This window comes from Aedes aegypti, chromosome 3, assembly GCF_002204515.2.
Source record: "Aedes aegypti strain LVP_AGWG chromosome 3, AaegL5.0 Primary Assembly, whole genome shotgun sequence".
In the NCBI taxonomy this organism is placed as follows: Eukaryota; Metazoa; Arthropoda; class Insecta; order Diptera; family Culicidae; genus Aedes; species Aedes aegypti.
In genome coordinates, this window is record NC_035109.1 from 9,159,110 (window position 1) to 9,175,572 (window position 16,463).

The window sequence follows — 16,463 nt, forward strand, 5'->3', positions numbered from 1 at the left end:
GTTTTCGAAAACCTCGTAGAAGATTACAAACCGTCAATGGCATTCCCAATCACTACCCCACATTGCACGTTCAAGGGTCTGATTGTGCTCCTAACCCACCCTCAGTCTGTAATCTTCTCGCCAGTTTGAAATTATATTTTCCCGAAGTGAAAGTAATTTTGATGAGTGATAGCGTAGTGCAGCCCAACTGCATAGTACAGTAGTTTAACCAGAATCTTTAGGTCAGAAGATAATATCTAAATTTTGTAATAAAAAGGTTGCCATTGCTTTGAAATTTACCCAACATCTAATCAAAACTACTAACAATAGCGATCAATTATCAAAATTCATCGCTCCCTGGAAAATATAATCCCAAGCCCAGGGATTAGCAAAAAGTTTGGTAAATCATAGTTAAATTTCATGTCAACATCAATAAAACCAGTGTTTTATACAACTTTGACGATCTGTAGCAAAAAAATTGTGACTTGCTAGAAGAACGGAGTTAGATTTAGAAACCCCAAATTAACTAGACACATAATTTAGTCCTTGAGACACGAAATAATGTCATTTTTGTTTGCAGTGTTAGTGTCAAAATTTAGTGCCCAGTTGGCGTTTCCCTTACTTAGCAATATTTTACATTTACTTATCGAAAGATATTCGTCACAAACATGCTGTTTTAGCTATTCAAGGCTTTTGGAAGACGTTTCGAAGTGATTTGTCTATCACAATAAGGAGGATTATTAGCCAAAACCGGTTGAATTTAACATCTTTATATGATCTCTGGTTTGCTGGATTCTTAATCGTGTCTACATTATTTATATAACAAGACATGTTTTATTCACTATTTTTTTCAGTATTATCGGTTGAAGTACATTTGCGCCATAAAACAGCACAACTGAACACAATCACGAATAACCTCAAAACGACTCCCAAAAGTTTTGAATAGACGAAACAGCTTTTTTTAATGAGAAACTTGGGACAAGTAAGGGTAAAATATTGCTAAGGAAACGCCCACTGGGCCCTTAATTTTAACACTTATTTTTTTTAAACTTTTGTTTCGTGGTTGTAAAAATCAATTTTTTATTTAAAAATAAGATTGGTTTGGTGTGTATCACAGAGATCATATGTTAAATATGATGTACAAATATTTTACCGAAAGAATTTCCCGTATAAACAAACGATTTTTTGCAATTTGCGTATTTACAAACCAGTGGGCACTGTATTTTGCCAGTGACTGTATTTTATGCTCATTAACGCCTCGTGGCGGTAGAATTTATATCATCTATAAAATTAAGAGCATGATTTTGATGTTGGCTCTTATCAGAAACTAGTCTATAATTTGGCGCGAGTGTTTCAGTTCTCCAAACCAAAATCTTTATGCACAGAGTTGCGCGAAGAAACTAAATGATTGCTCTTCTTCGTCTTTTAAAATAGCACCTATCTATATTGCTGGTCTGCTTGATAGGTTCTCGGTTAGACTGCTTGATAGGTAGATTTGGTCTTACTTTTTGCGCAACTCTCCATTTATCGACTCTACTCCAAACTAACGTAGTTGTAAGATAAATATGTTTCACTATGTAAAAACTATGCACTTAAGGTGAAGAATGTCGGTATCAAAACTTGGGCGCGAGTGGACGTGAAAAAAAAAATCGGCTGTCATTTTTTTGTGCAGTAAAACTTTTCAAAAGAATTAATCTGGCCAGTGCTTTTTACATGAGTGTAATATGTAGTGAATGGTGTTATCGGTGCAATTTAAGCTTTGAAGGACGAATGGATCGGTTTCCGGAGAAGCAATGTGTTGTGGTGTGCCGTGGGGACGCTCGGTTTCTTGGTAGTGCTACCTGAGCCTAACGGTTGGCGTACGTGGTAATACGAACCACTGATGGAAATGGATTGGTCATCTTACCAGCTATACCCAATTGGGGGGAGATCCGGTGAGTTTGTTCCAAATTATTATCAGAATATTGTTAGCAATAGTTGACTCTTGATAATTGCCGCGGGAACGATTTTTTTTTTTGTGATAAGCATCGTCGGTTCGAGGTCACGGATAATCGGATGGTTCGCGTATGAGAGGAAATGTATTTTGAAATTGCCACTATTTCCACATTTTTTCCGTTTTTTTTAGCTTTTTTTACAATGAACATAAAAATACGCGTGTTTTTTGTTTGAATTGCTGCTATTCGTTTTAAACAAGTTGAACACGTTTTTTTGTTTCTAATGTTCAATTACCAAATAGTGAAATAAAAAAATTCTAGGTTTGTAGATCATACGCGTAGCGGTTTTCCGTTTTTTTTTAATTTTTTTTTCTTTTTGTCTTCTATTATTTTTCTCCGATGACCCTTGAGGGATCGGTTCTGCTTTTAAATCATTAATAAGCAGATACCCACACTTGATTCGTTGCAAACATAATTATTTAAAACGGAAAGTACTATGCGGAATCTTATTAATCATATATCTTAAATACGACAAATATCTTCTCTTTGATTGCCGGCATTCAAAAGATTAAATTCAAAACGCTTAAACAATAAATGCCATGGGTCTATCGCTAGCTTTCAAAGCGAATCCTGACTTTATTTTTCCTCTCCCAACCCCCACCTCCGTAGCACTTATGAGGGTGTCGCTGAGTCGGTGGCCTCTCATTAAGTAAGTGCTACATCAACATTTCCTTCCCCTATCCCAAGTTACGGTAAAGATGGGCGTGGCCAGGAATAGCGATATTTATGGTTTTGGTCTCCTTGTTTAAGATTGGATCAAGGAATACTCCTCATCCTTGATCTTGAGAGCAGTCTGAATGAGATTATCAAAAAGGAACATAAATGTTGCTAGTATCCAATCTACGAAGTATACCGTACCTACGCTAACGCTAACGCTAGAATGTCGGTATCAAAACTTGGCTGTCACAACGGTCGGCTTGTGCCCCTACTCACGATGTCAAAAGCAATCCAAAGAAATCTCGCGTAACAATTCCAAAGGGCCAATGGTCGATAAAACTTACCGTTATAAACCCGATTTTCAAAATGATTAATACTTAACCAGTTTTTTTTTCCAAATTATTCAATGGCCCCCTGCCACTATGGGCGATCAGGTGGCCAATAATCGAAAAATTGACTTGTTCTGATAGGTTTTTCATGTACATCATTCCATAGTAAACGCTTCTATTAAGATATTTCTGAAATATCAGGGCTAGATATTATATATTTTAATTGACACAGTATGTCAAAGTTAGAGTTTTTAAGAAAAATGAAGAATTCAGTGCAAACACAAGGTACACATTGAATACAATATACTGCATAATCGTAATATTTTATGCAGATCTTCATACACTGTTTCGAAAGCTTATTCAAAAAGCTATCTAAGAAAAATAAAAAGAAATAAAAAATCGTAATTTAGGTAGGAAATATGCGGGGAGTGCACTGAAAAAAATTTATTTGATTTTATATCGAAACTTTACACATCCCATACTTTTTTGTCCCAAGTTGTCCCAAGCTAAAATTTATTTCCAAGTGTACTTTGAGATGTAAACTAAAGAATCGTGAAGAATTTAGCTGCACAAATTTGCACTTTTTTAATTAGGGGTTTTTGAATTTTTCCAATATTTTTAACCATTTTCTATCAAAAACAGCTAAAAAATAATTCAGAGAATAACTTAATATCGCTAAATCATTCATTTTATTATTTCTATGTAAGTTCTAACATTTATAATGGTTTGCACAACGCTAATCGCATAAATGGCTTATATGCATCATTAGTAACAAAACTTATTATTTCGCTATAGACCCTATTCAAAAGTTAGTCTTGAAAACTTGTTTTTGAAAATAAAACATCAAATTTGTATTACAAAACTCATAAATACGACATACTGCGTGAAAAGGCCACACGCAAAAAAATTTTGTTGTATAATCTACCGAATCCATGGTAGAATTAAGAACTGCACCAACGATTGGGGCCCAGATAGCCGTAGCGGTTAACGCGCAGCTATTCAGCATGACCAAGCTGAGGGTCGTGGGTTCGAATCCCACCGGTCGAGGATCTTTTCGGATTGGAAATTTTCTCGACTTCCCAGGGCATAGAGTATCTTCGTACTTGCCACACGATATACACATGCAAAAATGGTCATTGGCAAAGTAAGCTCTCAGTTAATAACTGTGGAAGTGCTCATAAGAACACTAAGCTGAGAAGCAGGCTCTGTCCCTGTGGGGACGTAACGCCAGAAAAAAAAAAAAAAAAAAAAAAAAAAAAAAAAAAAAAAAAAAAAAAAAAAAAAAAAAAAAAAAAAACAACGATTTTCAACCGACTACCAAAATCTGTTAAGTTTACAATAATCTGATAAAAATCACTGAGCAGTGCAGTAACTGTGACCATATCCATAGTAGCATCCACTACAAAGCATAGGTATTTCAATCCGTGACACCCACCGTACAACACAGTGTGGTCAAAAGTATAATGCCAAACTTGTCAAATCTAGAATGTTTCTAGTCATAAATACTACAACTCTGGTCAAAGAAACAGAATATATTTTCTAGTGTAATGACGTTGACTATGTTTTGGTAGAATTTACAGATTAATGTAGTCGGTTGAAAATTGTTGGTGCAGTTCTTAATTTTACCATGAATTCAGTAGTTTCTACAATAAAGTTCATTTCAGTGCAATGATCGAATCTCTCTCCATCAAGAGGGCCTACCATCGGGAAATTTCGCAAACTGTCATTGGCCTTAGCATGATGAGAGGCCAATGACTCTCTCTTGCTCTTTCGGTTAAAACCAAAAGGGCCTAGCCTTGGGCCAAGGAACGCTAAAAAAATTCAAGTTGGCCCATGCTTTGTTGAACATCGAAAATTGGTCAAGTATTTAAGCTCATATTTTTTCCACATTTTTGACAGTTTTCAGAATGAAACCGATCATTAACGTGTATCAATAGTAAATGGACACTCAACGAGCAGGAAATCATATTGATTGATTAGAATATGGAGAAAAAGGAATTGAAAATGTGGTGGGCAATATTCACATCAATTTCTCTCAGAATCAACGATTTGAGGATTGGCCCTTTTGAATTGTTACGCGAGAAATATTGAGCGTACGAAGTCGATCTATCTGCTAGTGCACAAAGCTAAAATAGAAATTGCACTGCTTCATCCGTGAAATTTGTGCCTTCAAAGTTTTGGTACATTATTGAATTTGGATTCCAAGACTCCTATGCAATACATGACATGTAATCACGTGGAAACTGATGCGGGACAAGATGGGTCACATATAGACTTGAATGTTTTTACAAAATGTTATCAAATGTTTTCTATAACATAGTATCTTTACTAACATAAATCTTAAATCTTTGAGGTAAAAAAATCAAAAAGAGACCAAACAGGGATCAAAAAAACAAACAGGAACCATGAGAGTTCAATTCCTTATTGAATCTGATTCCTATAAGAATGTTTGACTTTTTTGTAATTCCTCGTACAGCAAGTAGTACTGCTCGTATGACTGTACGTATTTCATCAGAAATAATTTATATATTTGCCGAAAGTTTCCTTCAAATATTACGTCGATAATTCCTTCAAGATTTGATTTAGTGAAAGGCATACTGAGGAATTCTTCATAGAATTTCGTTTTGAATGGTTTGAAGAAATCAATCTGGAATTTTAAAATAAACAACAACAATTGCTTCACAGTTATCATAAAAAAATTCTCCGTAGAATCTATTAGATTTTTTCCTTCAAAAAGTCCTGTCTCCAGGAATTTATCCTGTGATTCTTATATTAATTACCCTAAGATTTATTTCCAGAATCCCTTTTAAAACAACTCCAAGAATTCAACCAGTAATGTTTCCAGGGCTTTATTCGGAATTCATATAAAATTGTTCTTCAGCAATTCTTTGAAATTTTAACCAAACATTTCTCCAAGAATGCTTTTAGGAACTACTCCAGTGATTTCTTCAGAATTTTTTCCAGAAATTGTTTTGGAAAATGCCCAAGGTAATCTTCAAAGAATTATTCTAGGAATTCTTCAAGTAATGTATACAAAAAGTGTCACGAAATTCGTTTGAAATTATCGGAGAAATTTTTGAAAAATTCCGGAAGGTTTTTGAAAAAAACCTTTTAGGCATCTGATGAAACCTGCGTAAGGATGAAATCCTAAAGTAACCCTGCATAAACTTTTACAAGGAACTCTGAATGAACTTCTTAACTCTTGAGGAAGTCTTGATGAATTTCCAAGAAAACAGAACAAAACAATCAATGGAAACTCTGGATACTAGCCTACAGGACTTTCTTAATGAAGTGCTTCAAAAACATCGGACGTAAACCCTCAAGAAATTTGTGTAGCAATAATCGAAGGCATTGCTGGAACAATTGCTGGTGTGAAACCTACGTGAAACTTCTGAACAATCCATAGAGATTGTACTTGAGAAATTTCTGGTAGAAATTCATAAGAAATCTCTGTTCGAATTTATTGAAGTACTCCTGGAAGAATACTTAATTGATTTCCTGGAAAAAATCCTAGAGGGGGGCAACTGGAAGCAGCTCCTGGAAGTAACCACAGATGAATTCATGGAATCCATATGAAAATGACTGAAAGAATAACTAGAAAGATTGGGGAAATGAATCTTCTTAGGGTTTCTAGGAAATTTCCCTAAACCGGTTTCTTCTTAAACTCTGGAACAAACCTTTGTGATGTTTTGTGCAAGCAGTCCTGAGGAATCTTTGGGAGATCTCTAAAGTAAACAATTGGAGAAATCAAAAGAAGAATTAGTGGAAAAACATCTGGAGAAAAACCTGGAATAATCTTGAGGAAATTTTTGAAAGTAATCCAATTCTTCAGAGATTCTTCTATTTATTCCTCCAGATATTTTTTCTGGAATACTTTCAGGGATCCCTCCAGAAATTTCTTTGCAGATTACACCAGAAACTATTCTTTGATTTTCTTGAGGTGCTTGGGGGATTTTTTGCAGAATTGTCTCCTGGAAATCTTTGGGCATTCTAACGCTACTACCTTAGGGGGAGATCCCCCAGTACCGGACACTTAAGCCACTAAATTCATAAGTCGAAAACTATTGATTTTATGGGCTCGTGTTACCCATTTATGATAAATATTATCATTTTTATAGTGTACAAAAATAAATTTGAAAATATAAATATGAATTTTGACTATGCATTTTGGTGGTGTATTTTAGTACCGAATTGATCGATCTTGAAAGGTGGCACCCAATATCGGACACGATCTGGAAATGCCTCGAATTCTGCAAATTTGAACATCATTGAATATGTACACTATAGGAATAGTTTATAATTACCAATTCAATGCATTTGCAACATTTACAAGAATAATTTGAGTTTTTCTTAGCTTGCAAGATGCCTATCAAAAACCTCTTCCATATATGATGAAAAATAGCACATTTTATGATGTTGTTCCGAATGTTCATTCTTCTTAATTTTATTGCATGTTTGATACCATGATCGTCGGAACCCATGAAAAATGAAAGTATTTTGAGACACTGACGCAATAATTACAAAGATATCATATAACAAATCAAGCTGTCCGAAACTGAGGGACAGGAGGTGCTTAACGAAAATTGTAATTTGTCCATATTTAGTTCAATTGTGGTACAAAATACATTCATACTATCAAATTAGGATTATTTTCGATCAAGCTTGCGTGATCCAAAGTATTTTTTTCATGTTCAAAATATATATTAAATAGGCTCAAAATTAAGAAAATACGTAAATTTTTTATAGATTTTCAAACTTTTCTACTTTTTTAAAAAGGCATGCATATTTCAAGGATGTGTTATTCTACGCAAACATTAGTCTACATAATAGCTTTCATTTCTAATAATACACCATCTTGATTGGACCATGATTTCTCAATGTTTCGACTTTGTCCGGTATTGGGTGCTGTCCGGCACTGGGGGATCTCCCCCTATACGATTTCCACGGGGATTACTTTTATAAATTTCTTACAGACTATCACATCACATCCTCGAAAAATCTGAGAAACACCTCTTAAAATATCTGTGGAATAGTCTCAAGGATTCTCTGCCAATTCCTCATTTGCCAATTAGCACTAGGAATTACCGTAAACAGAATAAGAAAAAAGGGACTTTATATGACCTTTTTGATTGAAATAGAGACTTTAGAGACCTTCCATTGAAAATAGATACTTTTTAAATATTAGCATTAGAGACCAAACACCTTAAATGAAACCTGTTACCAGTCTTGACCATAAAACATTGTATTTTTTTTGTCCTGATAAAAAGCTTATAGGTTTCAAAATAATTTAACTTTACATTTATTCGGTGTCCTGTTTTCTTTTTATCTAAAAACGAATTAAACATGATGATGGATGACCCATTTTTGAAGTTTAGAACTTTATGGTCTTTCAATGTTTCGTTATCATAGTTTATTTGTATATTAAATAGGCAACTCATTCCCTAAATGATTCATCTTGCCCTGCCTCATTCTGTGTTTCGCCTTTTCGTCTTAAAACTAAAACAAATCAAATCATGAAGACGATTAGAATAGCAAAAAATACCTTTTAGAACTCTTTTATAACTCCCACAAATTACTCTTTTTGCTTTAATTTTGTTGTCAATTCCCAATCGGGCACATGTCGCATGGCCGCAGAAGCTTTTGCATGGCTGACCAAAACAAGAGCAGAAAAAAACCCCGAAACAAAATGTTGATAACGTTCCACTGAGCGCTCACCGCCCAAATTGAACGGCGGTCGCCGAAAACGGCTTTCCTTTCCACATAGCTCTACATCTAGGACAATTTCCCGCTCACCTCTGGCCGTGAAACGGAAGATTTCCCAACTGTGACGCGCATCAATCTCAATTAAGGCCAAATCGACAATCGTCAATTCGAACCATCACTTACCTGCAGTGGCTCTTCGAGCACCCCGGAGCAAATGGGACAGATCAGCTCCTCGTCCACGTCGCCCTGGAAGCGCGTCAGATCGTAACCCATTGCACCCCGGTTACGGTGATCCTGAACTGCTACTTCCTCCCCCAGGACACGGGAGGCCAGGACAGGTCCGAACTAGATTGTGCACTGTTTTGTTTTTCTTCGTCTTTTAGTTTCACTCGATGATGATTCACTGGTTCTTTGGACAGGTTCTTCAGTTTTAGTCTTCTCTCTTCACTGGCGGTAATTTTCTTCTTTTGTATCGCACTTTAGTTGGCTTGTTCAATTACGACGGAGGTCATGCTAGAGCACCCAAATTGAGAAACATTTTAAAGGTCTGTTGGAGTTCGTGCAGCAAAAAGTCTACCGAAGAGTGGATTTCATTAATCTTCCTAAGGCATTGAGAGGAAAATTGCACATTACGCGTTACGGGTCAAAAACGGCTAATCACTTTGAGACGTTCCCAAAAATCCCTATTTTAATCAATTTTCATTCTGTTAGCTTTCAATGGAAGACCCCAAAAAAGCCCTGATTTTTAATCAGTTCAAAGGAATTCTTACAGGAATATCGCCATTGTTTTTGCTAGAGATTCCTTCACATACTCCTCGTATTTGCCCAAAGAATTCATTAATTGAATTTTTGACGTCCTTTTGAAGAAAATCGTCTATGAAATTAATTAAAGAAACCATGAAATTCTCCAGGAATTATTCCAAAGATTGTTTCGCAAATTTCCCAATAAAATCCTGGAGTTTATCCAATGATTCTTCAATCGATTTCGTCAGTGTTGCAAAAAATATTACTCATTCAAACAAGAAGTTTTTTAGCAATTCCTGAGAAAAACCGTAAATGAATTCGCGAATGAGTTCATATGAAAATGACTGGAGAAATCACTAAGAAATTGTATAGGTTGTAAACTTGGGATTGAAACCTTGGGGATTGGAAGAACTTCTACAGGAATCTTTGAAAGATTCATTACAATAACTACTAGGAAAATCGATGGAAATCTAGAATAATTCAAAAAATCTCTGAAGGAACTCCAGGAACAGCCTTCTTGAAAATTTTCATAGCAATATCTATGAAAACTTCTGGTTAGGTTGTTTGAATCACAAATCATTGCAAAGAGAATGCAGCTAGTGACCTTAAAGACCATTTTGGTGCAAACAGAAAGTTTAGAGACCTTCTATCAAAAATAGAAAACATGCATCAAAAAAGGAAACCTGCTACCAGCCCTGGGCTATTGATTTCGGGGTAATTAGCCTTCCAAAATTCATCCATTTTTCCAATTCCTTCAAAGAGATCTCTAAAAGGTTGCTCCAGTTGCACCTAACGTTATTGTTTACAGGAAATTCCCCCAGCACTCCATCAAGAATTCTCCAGGTATTCCAAAAATTATTCTTGGGATTTCTACTAAATTTTCTGAGATTACCTGTAGGAATGGCTGGACAAATTTGCGAAGGAATCTCTGGTGGATCCTCCACCACCTAAGGACCTAAGGAGAAATTCCTGAAGAAATTCCAGGATAAATAAATGGAGTTCTGGAAACTGCTCTGATATTCTTTGGCAGATTTCCTACGCACATTATCTCTGAAAGGATTTCAGCGGTAATTCCGGAAAGAATCTTTCTTATATAGCTAGAGAATCCTCTGAAGAATGAATACCTTAAGGAATTATCAGAAGAATAAGAATTATTCTTGACAGAAACCCAGAACGAAGTCCTGGAGGAATCTCAAGAGTTACTGTCTGAACCAAGCTTTTGGAAGATATCCGTAGAAATCCCTGGAGATACTCTTGGATGACTCTCGGGAGGAATTTCACAAGGAAATCACAGGAGAAAAAGTGTACTGAGTAGGGTTACCATACTAGTCCTCACTGTTAAAGAGTACATTTTTATAACATTGCAAAAGAGTACTAAAGAAAACACTTAGGCTGAACAAATGCGCTATTTACTAATAAAGTCGTTCCAATTTGCTTGTTTTGCCATTTTTTTTTTGTGAATTATAAAGTCTTTGGTGACCCTATTGATGACCAAAAGTTAGATTTTGGAAAAAAATGGAAATAAACACAAATAGATCAATAAAAGAACTATGACGCTATGAAAATCATAGATAGCGCCACCGTAGTCTGGTGTGTTCGACAGAATAACAACGCTATAACAATGTTAAATCCCTTGTAGAATTACCTTCAATGATCCATTACAACTTTTTTTTACTTAATAATGCAAACGATATCAGATTTATAGTCAAAGCCAATTTGTCTACATTCTAATCAAAGTTAAGTTCCCTGGTAAAATTATTTTCAATTTTTCATTAATGATTTCATGAAATTTCACCATAGTTCGACAATTTTGCCTACTATACAATACTGAACATCGAGAGGTTCGATTTATTACGGCAATATTTATATGATAACGCAAATTATACAGAAAGACGTTCGACTTTTTGTAATTTTATAGCCTTTCGAATATCTTTTGATATTGAAATATGCTTGAATAAATCTTGTTGCCTATAATTGAAAATCACTTTAGCAATGTTCAACTGAAAATCAACAATTAGTAGATTGTTTATCAGTAGTTTTACTCTTTAGTGTATACATTCTTTCTAATAATTATTGAGTTAATCATACTAATTCATTCAGCTAGTAATTTTCGAAAATCAGTGAATCACCTGTGTTATAATAGGATAGGGGTTGATCTGTTTTTTTTTCAAATTGTTATTTGATTTAGTTGGCAATCGTCAGAAATATCGGGAAAAGCTGAGCTTGTTTATCGAAAAAGAAGCAATTTCCTCTATAAAAATAGACAAACTTAAAAATAATGTTCTTCGATGATGAGCGGAACATCCTTTATTCATTTGGATCGGACAGTTCCGGATTTAACAGTTCCGATCAATCACGGAGGAGCAACAACTGACATGTACAGGCAGTCTATGCAATGCTATATTGTAACTCCTTGAAATATTCATGGATTCCTTGCAGGTATTTCGGGAAATTTCTCGGATCGAATTCTTGGGAAAAACTTTTTAATAAGAATTTTAAATTGCAATCTAAGAAAATTTAAAAAGCGCAACTAGTTTTGACGTTGTTTTTACGAATGCGGGAGTTTAATTATAATTTAACAATTTATGTTTTGCTTTTCGTGAGCTGTCAGGTTGAAATAAGGTGTCCATGAAATTAAACAAGAGTGAGGTTTCGTTCGGAATAAGAATCAAGAAAAGATCATTATTTCCTATTTATTCTAGGTAACTCAAGCTATGGAATCCGTATATTCGTCTGCCGTTTGGAAATTAAGTGTTTTAAAAGTCTGATAACGCGCAGGTATCGTACATTATGTTTCCGTTTATATGCTTTTCAATCGGTTATACTTCACTGAGACCTTAAGTGGCCATAATATGAATAAAAACACATGGAATAATCCCTAGTGGAGTTTATTGATAATGATTCTTGGTGGAATACCTGGAGGAATTCAACTATGAGAGAAGGCCAGAAATTGGTAAAATTCTTGAAACAATCGTTGTTGATGGAATTTCTTGAATAATATCTCTGATGGAATAGGTAATGAAAACTCTGAATAAGGTGGAATTTCTAGAGGAGTCCCTGGTGGAATTGTTTAAGAGTTTACTGTGGAATATTTGGGGAAAACTGTGTTAGAATTCTTGGAAGAATCCCTGATGAAATTTTGGAGGAAATTCTAAAGCCCAATCGGAATCGATTCCAAGAATCTGGTAGCAATCTTTTAGTCTTTTTACTTCAGATTAATAATTCATGATTTTGATCAACATCTACGTGTTATGTAATCAAATTTTTCTGATTAAACAGAGTCGGAACTGGTTCTGGATGTCCGGATAAAAATTTTTAATGTTTGGTTTGTGGCATTACGTCTCTTTGAATCTGGACACATCGATGTGCGAAACATTGCACAGTGGCGCATGGCCGCACAAAACCTCAACAATTCATGTTCTCAAAATCACTCGTCAACATTTTTTATAGACTTCTATACTATTGAGTGGCAATTTCTCAAAGTTTGAGATTGATCTGTTCTGTTTTCGATTTTTGGCAGCATCATAAGTGTGGGAAAGTCAGCAAAATTGGACTGCTCGAAATTCATCAACTATGATTCACCTAGCAAACTTCAAACAGCTGTATCTCAACGAAATCATAACCACTCTTTAATGAATGTTCGAATCCTCTGAGCAGAATCTCAAATAGAGAAACTTAAAAGTAGATGGAGTACCGTGTACCTTTTAATTCCGCTCCTAAATGCTTATCTTTGACAGATACGCGTATTTCGACTACCACTTGTGTGGAGATTCAGTATTTAACCGTAGAAGGAATTACCCTTCACGTGATGCTCACACAACTTACCCAGACAAGTGACCGTTCGCAAGTGCCAGAAAGAATATGGTTAATGCACCAGACCGCTTGCTGCGATCAATTATATTGCCACTTCCCAACACAGTGCAATCTATGCCTCACATTCTCCCTATGCTCCAAAGAAATTAAAGTTAGTTTTCAATTAATGATAAACAAACAAATAAATGTTACAAACAATGACAATCTGCTTTTTAGAACTTGTTATCCCTAATCACTGTACACTATGTAAACTTGTCTAGCGTTGCACATTTTTGGCAAGCTGTAGCTCAATAACTCCGTGAATCGTCCCACGTAACTCGTAAATGCCCTAATTATTTTTGTCATAGGCAATTATGTTGAATTTTTATTTTGTTCTGCAATTTTCTTCTTAGATTTTTTTATACATTTATTTATGTTTTAAGCATCGAAATTTTACTTATCAAGATGTACTCCGCTTTGAATTAATAGCTCTATTTTTTGCTCAATGTTCTGTCCTACAGGCTGGCTATACTTCCATTTTTAATGTTTTGTAATCTGTTTATTACGTGACGTAATGCATTTACAATAAAGTCGTCGATTTTTATTCAATGTGTACACATAATATTACAGACTTGTCTAGGAAGCAGGATATATAAAATCTCTTATACCGTCAGTGGGCAATAATTTTTGCATAACAGAGTGTAATTGGCATGTAACAAAATAAAAAAAAAACTACTACCGTGCACCCCCGTTTATTTGAACAGTACCTCATGCAAACCATCGGGGTTCATTTTGAATTTGAACATCTAGTCACCCTAGAAACATGTTTCTGGTTACCTCTTTCACTGTTTTGTTTTGATTCTGCGTTCCGTTCCACAGTGTTCCATCTCACTTCGCTCCGTTCCATGAGATAAATGACGTTTGAACCAATTTTAATCTGAACGATGTGCAAATTAGCGGGGTACAGATTAAAAAGTGTTCAGATTAAATGAGGTCAAACCAACGGGGGTACCCGGTACAATAGCTTATTTTGCTTTACATATTTTCAAATCATTACATATTTACATTACATTCCAATTTGACTGTTACACACAGTGACGCGAAATGATAATCTTTGTTTCATTTTCCTTTCCCGGATTTTGCTAGGATTCATCTTTCTCTATGGCGAGCAGAAACAACAATATTTTGTCAATACAGTATTTGCTCAAAGCAAAATGAGAAAAATGTAAATTTCTGACATTTATTCAGTGCGATGTTTCCGAAGCTCATCTTTTTTCCACGACACAAACCGAAATATTCGAAAATTATCATTTCTCGCTCAACCGACAGAATATATGAAATTGCCATCCAATTGCATATTAAACATCTAAGTAGGCATGGTCAACGCCTTACTCATCCAGTAACGTCAGACCAGAATGGGAAGTTTATCGTGGAACTTTCATTTGCCAGCAATGATTGTTCTCCATTAGTTACCATTGCTGGGGCTTGGCATCCCCCAGAACGAACAACATACTGCACGCTTCCGTACTGTCATTTGCATATAGTAAAACAACAGATTTGTCCTCTTCTCCTCTTCTATAAAGAGTCTAAAATACAAAGAGGCGAAATCTGATCATACTGAAATTAAATCAGCTAGCAACTATGGCGAATCGAAGAAGCAGCACTGCCAATGTTGAATCCCACGCTAAAAGTGGTTCACATGTTTCATGTGTTGAGTTTACACTGGTTTGGGTAACGAATGAAACATTGACTGAATGAGTGGAAAACCAATGTAATCAATAGAGCATAGTTTATGCAAAACATGAAAATTGCAACCGACACCCGTGTATTTAGAAAAAATGCTATTTCAGAAGAAGCAAAATTTTCGTGAACAGTAACTATTTTGTGTGAGCCGTTTTCAGCGTGTAAGAAAAAGTGTTTGACAAGTCTCTTGCTCGTTTGGAATTACATGGACAGTAAATTTGGAATTCCAATTTTAACATTTCGTTTCTTTGCCTATAGTTTCTTTACTCTTCTAGCAAACAACACACTGCGACTTTCTTTCTGACATTTGCGCTAAGCAAAACAAGAATCGTCAATTTTTGCTTATCGTTAGCGGACATTGCCAGAGCTCCTCATTCCTACTGGCAAACAACACGCTGCAAGCTATTGTTCCGATATTTGCATTGAGCAAATCAACAGAGTCTACAATTTTAGCTTCTCGTCAGTGGACATTGCCAGGGTTTCTCTTTCATCCTGACAAACAACACACTGTAAGCTTCCTTTCTGACATTTGCTAGAAGCAAAACAGCAGAATCAAAAATTTTAGCTTCTCATCAGCGGACATGGCCAGGGCTCCTCGTCCCTCCTGGCAAACAACACACCGTAAGCTATTTTTCAGATATTTAGATTGAGCAAATCAACAGAATCGACAATCTTAGCTTCTTGTCAGTGGACATTGCCAGTGCTCTGACAAACAACACACTGTAAGCTATCGTTCTGACATTTGCTAGAGCAAAACAACAGAATCGACCGAAATTTGTTTTTTTTTTCATGCTGCTGTAGATTTTCCGCTCGGCTTCCACACAAGAACGCCAATATTCTTCTTTCCACGAACATCAATCAGCTGCAGATACTATCAGCTATCACTTTCATCGAGCACCAAGACGTACCTTCCAGATTCACCAGTCTGGGCTTCTTTTTAAAAAAAAAATATTTCTTGCATGCACGCTGCAGGGTAATTCTTCCTGTAAAAAAATAATGCCAGGTAACTTTTCGGCAAAATAGCGAAAATCTGGCGGGATCGCCAATGTGGAGATTCAGTATTTAACCGTAGAAGGAATTACCCTTCACGTGATGCTCACACAACTTACCCAGACAAGTGACCGTTCGCAAGTGCCAGAAAGAATATGGTTAATGCACCAGACCGCTTGCTGCGATCAATTATATTGCCACTTCCCAACACAGTGCAATCTATGCCTCACAACTTGCAGTCTTCTTCAGTGTCAGTTACTCGTATCCACTAGTGGATACGAGTAACTGACACTGAAGAAGACTGGAGCGGAATTAAAAGGTACACGGTACTCCATCTACTTTTAAGAAATCATAACCGATTTAAGCTCAATAGGTTCCATTTGAAAGCGAAGTTATAAGCCTTAGTTTTGGCTATAATTATATAAATTTTAACATATCAAGTTGTTATTTGTAGTAAAAAAAGTTTCAAACAATCTTTCTCCAAAATTTTGTTAATTTTTCAAAACTTCGTACGTTTTATGTGAAGTGTTTC

At 35.6% G+C, this 16,463-nt stretch overlaps 2 protein-coding genes across 6 annotated transcripts in view; both read right to left on the reverse strand.

Annotated features, from left to right (window-relative positions):
* Positions 1 to 16,463, reverse strand: part of LOC5570208 (40S ribosomal protein S12, mitochondrial) — a 154,418-nt gene that overhangs the window by 88,065 nt on the left and 49,890 nt on the right. The window lies entirely within an intron of this gene.
* LOC5570203 (E3 ubiquitin-protein ligase NRDP1) overlaps positions 1 to 16,463 on the reverse strand; it is a 76,866-nt gene that overhangs the window by 10,724 nt on the left and 49,679 nt on the right. For all 5 annotated transcript variants that reach the window (XM_001658934.2, XM_021848897.1, XM_021848894.1 and 2 more), the window contains exon 2: positions 8,846 to 9,175. In XM_001658934.2, the coding sequence (XP_001658984.1) occupies positions 8,846 to 8,935 (90 nt within the window). In that variant the 5' untranslated portion in view covers positions 8,936 to 9,175. The remainder of the gene's footprint in view (positions 1 to 8,845; positions 9,176 to 16,463) is intronic.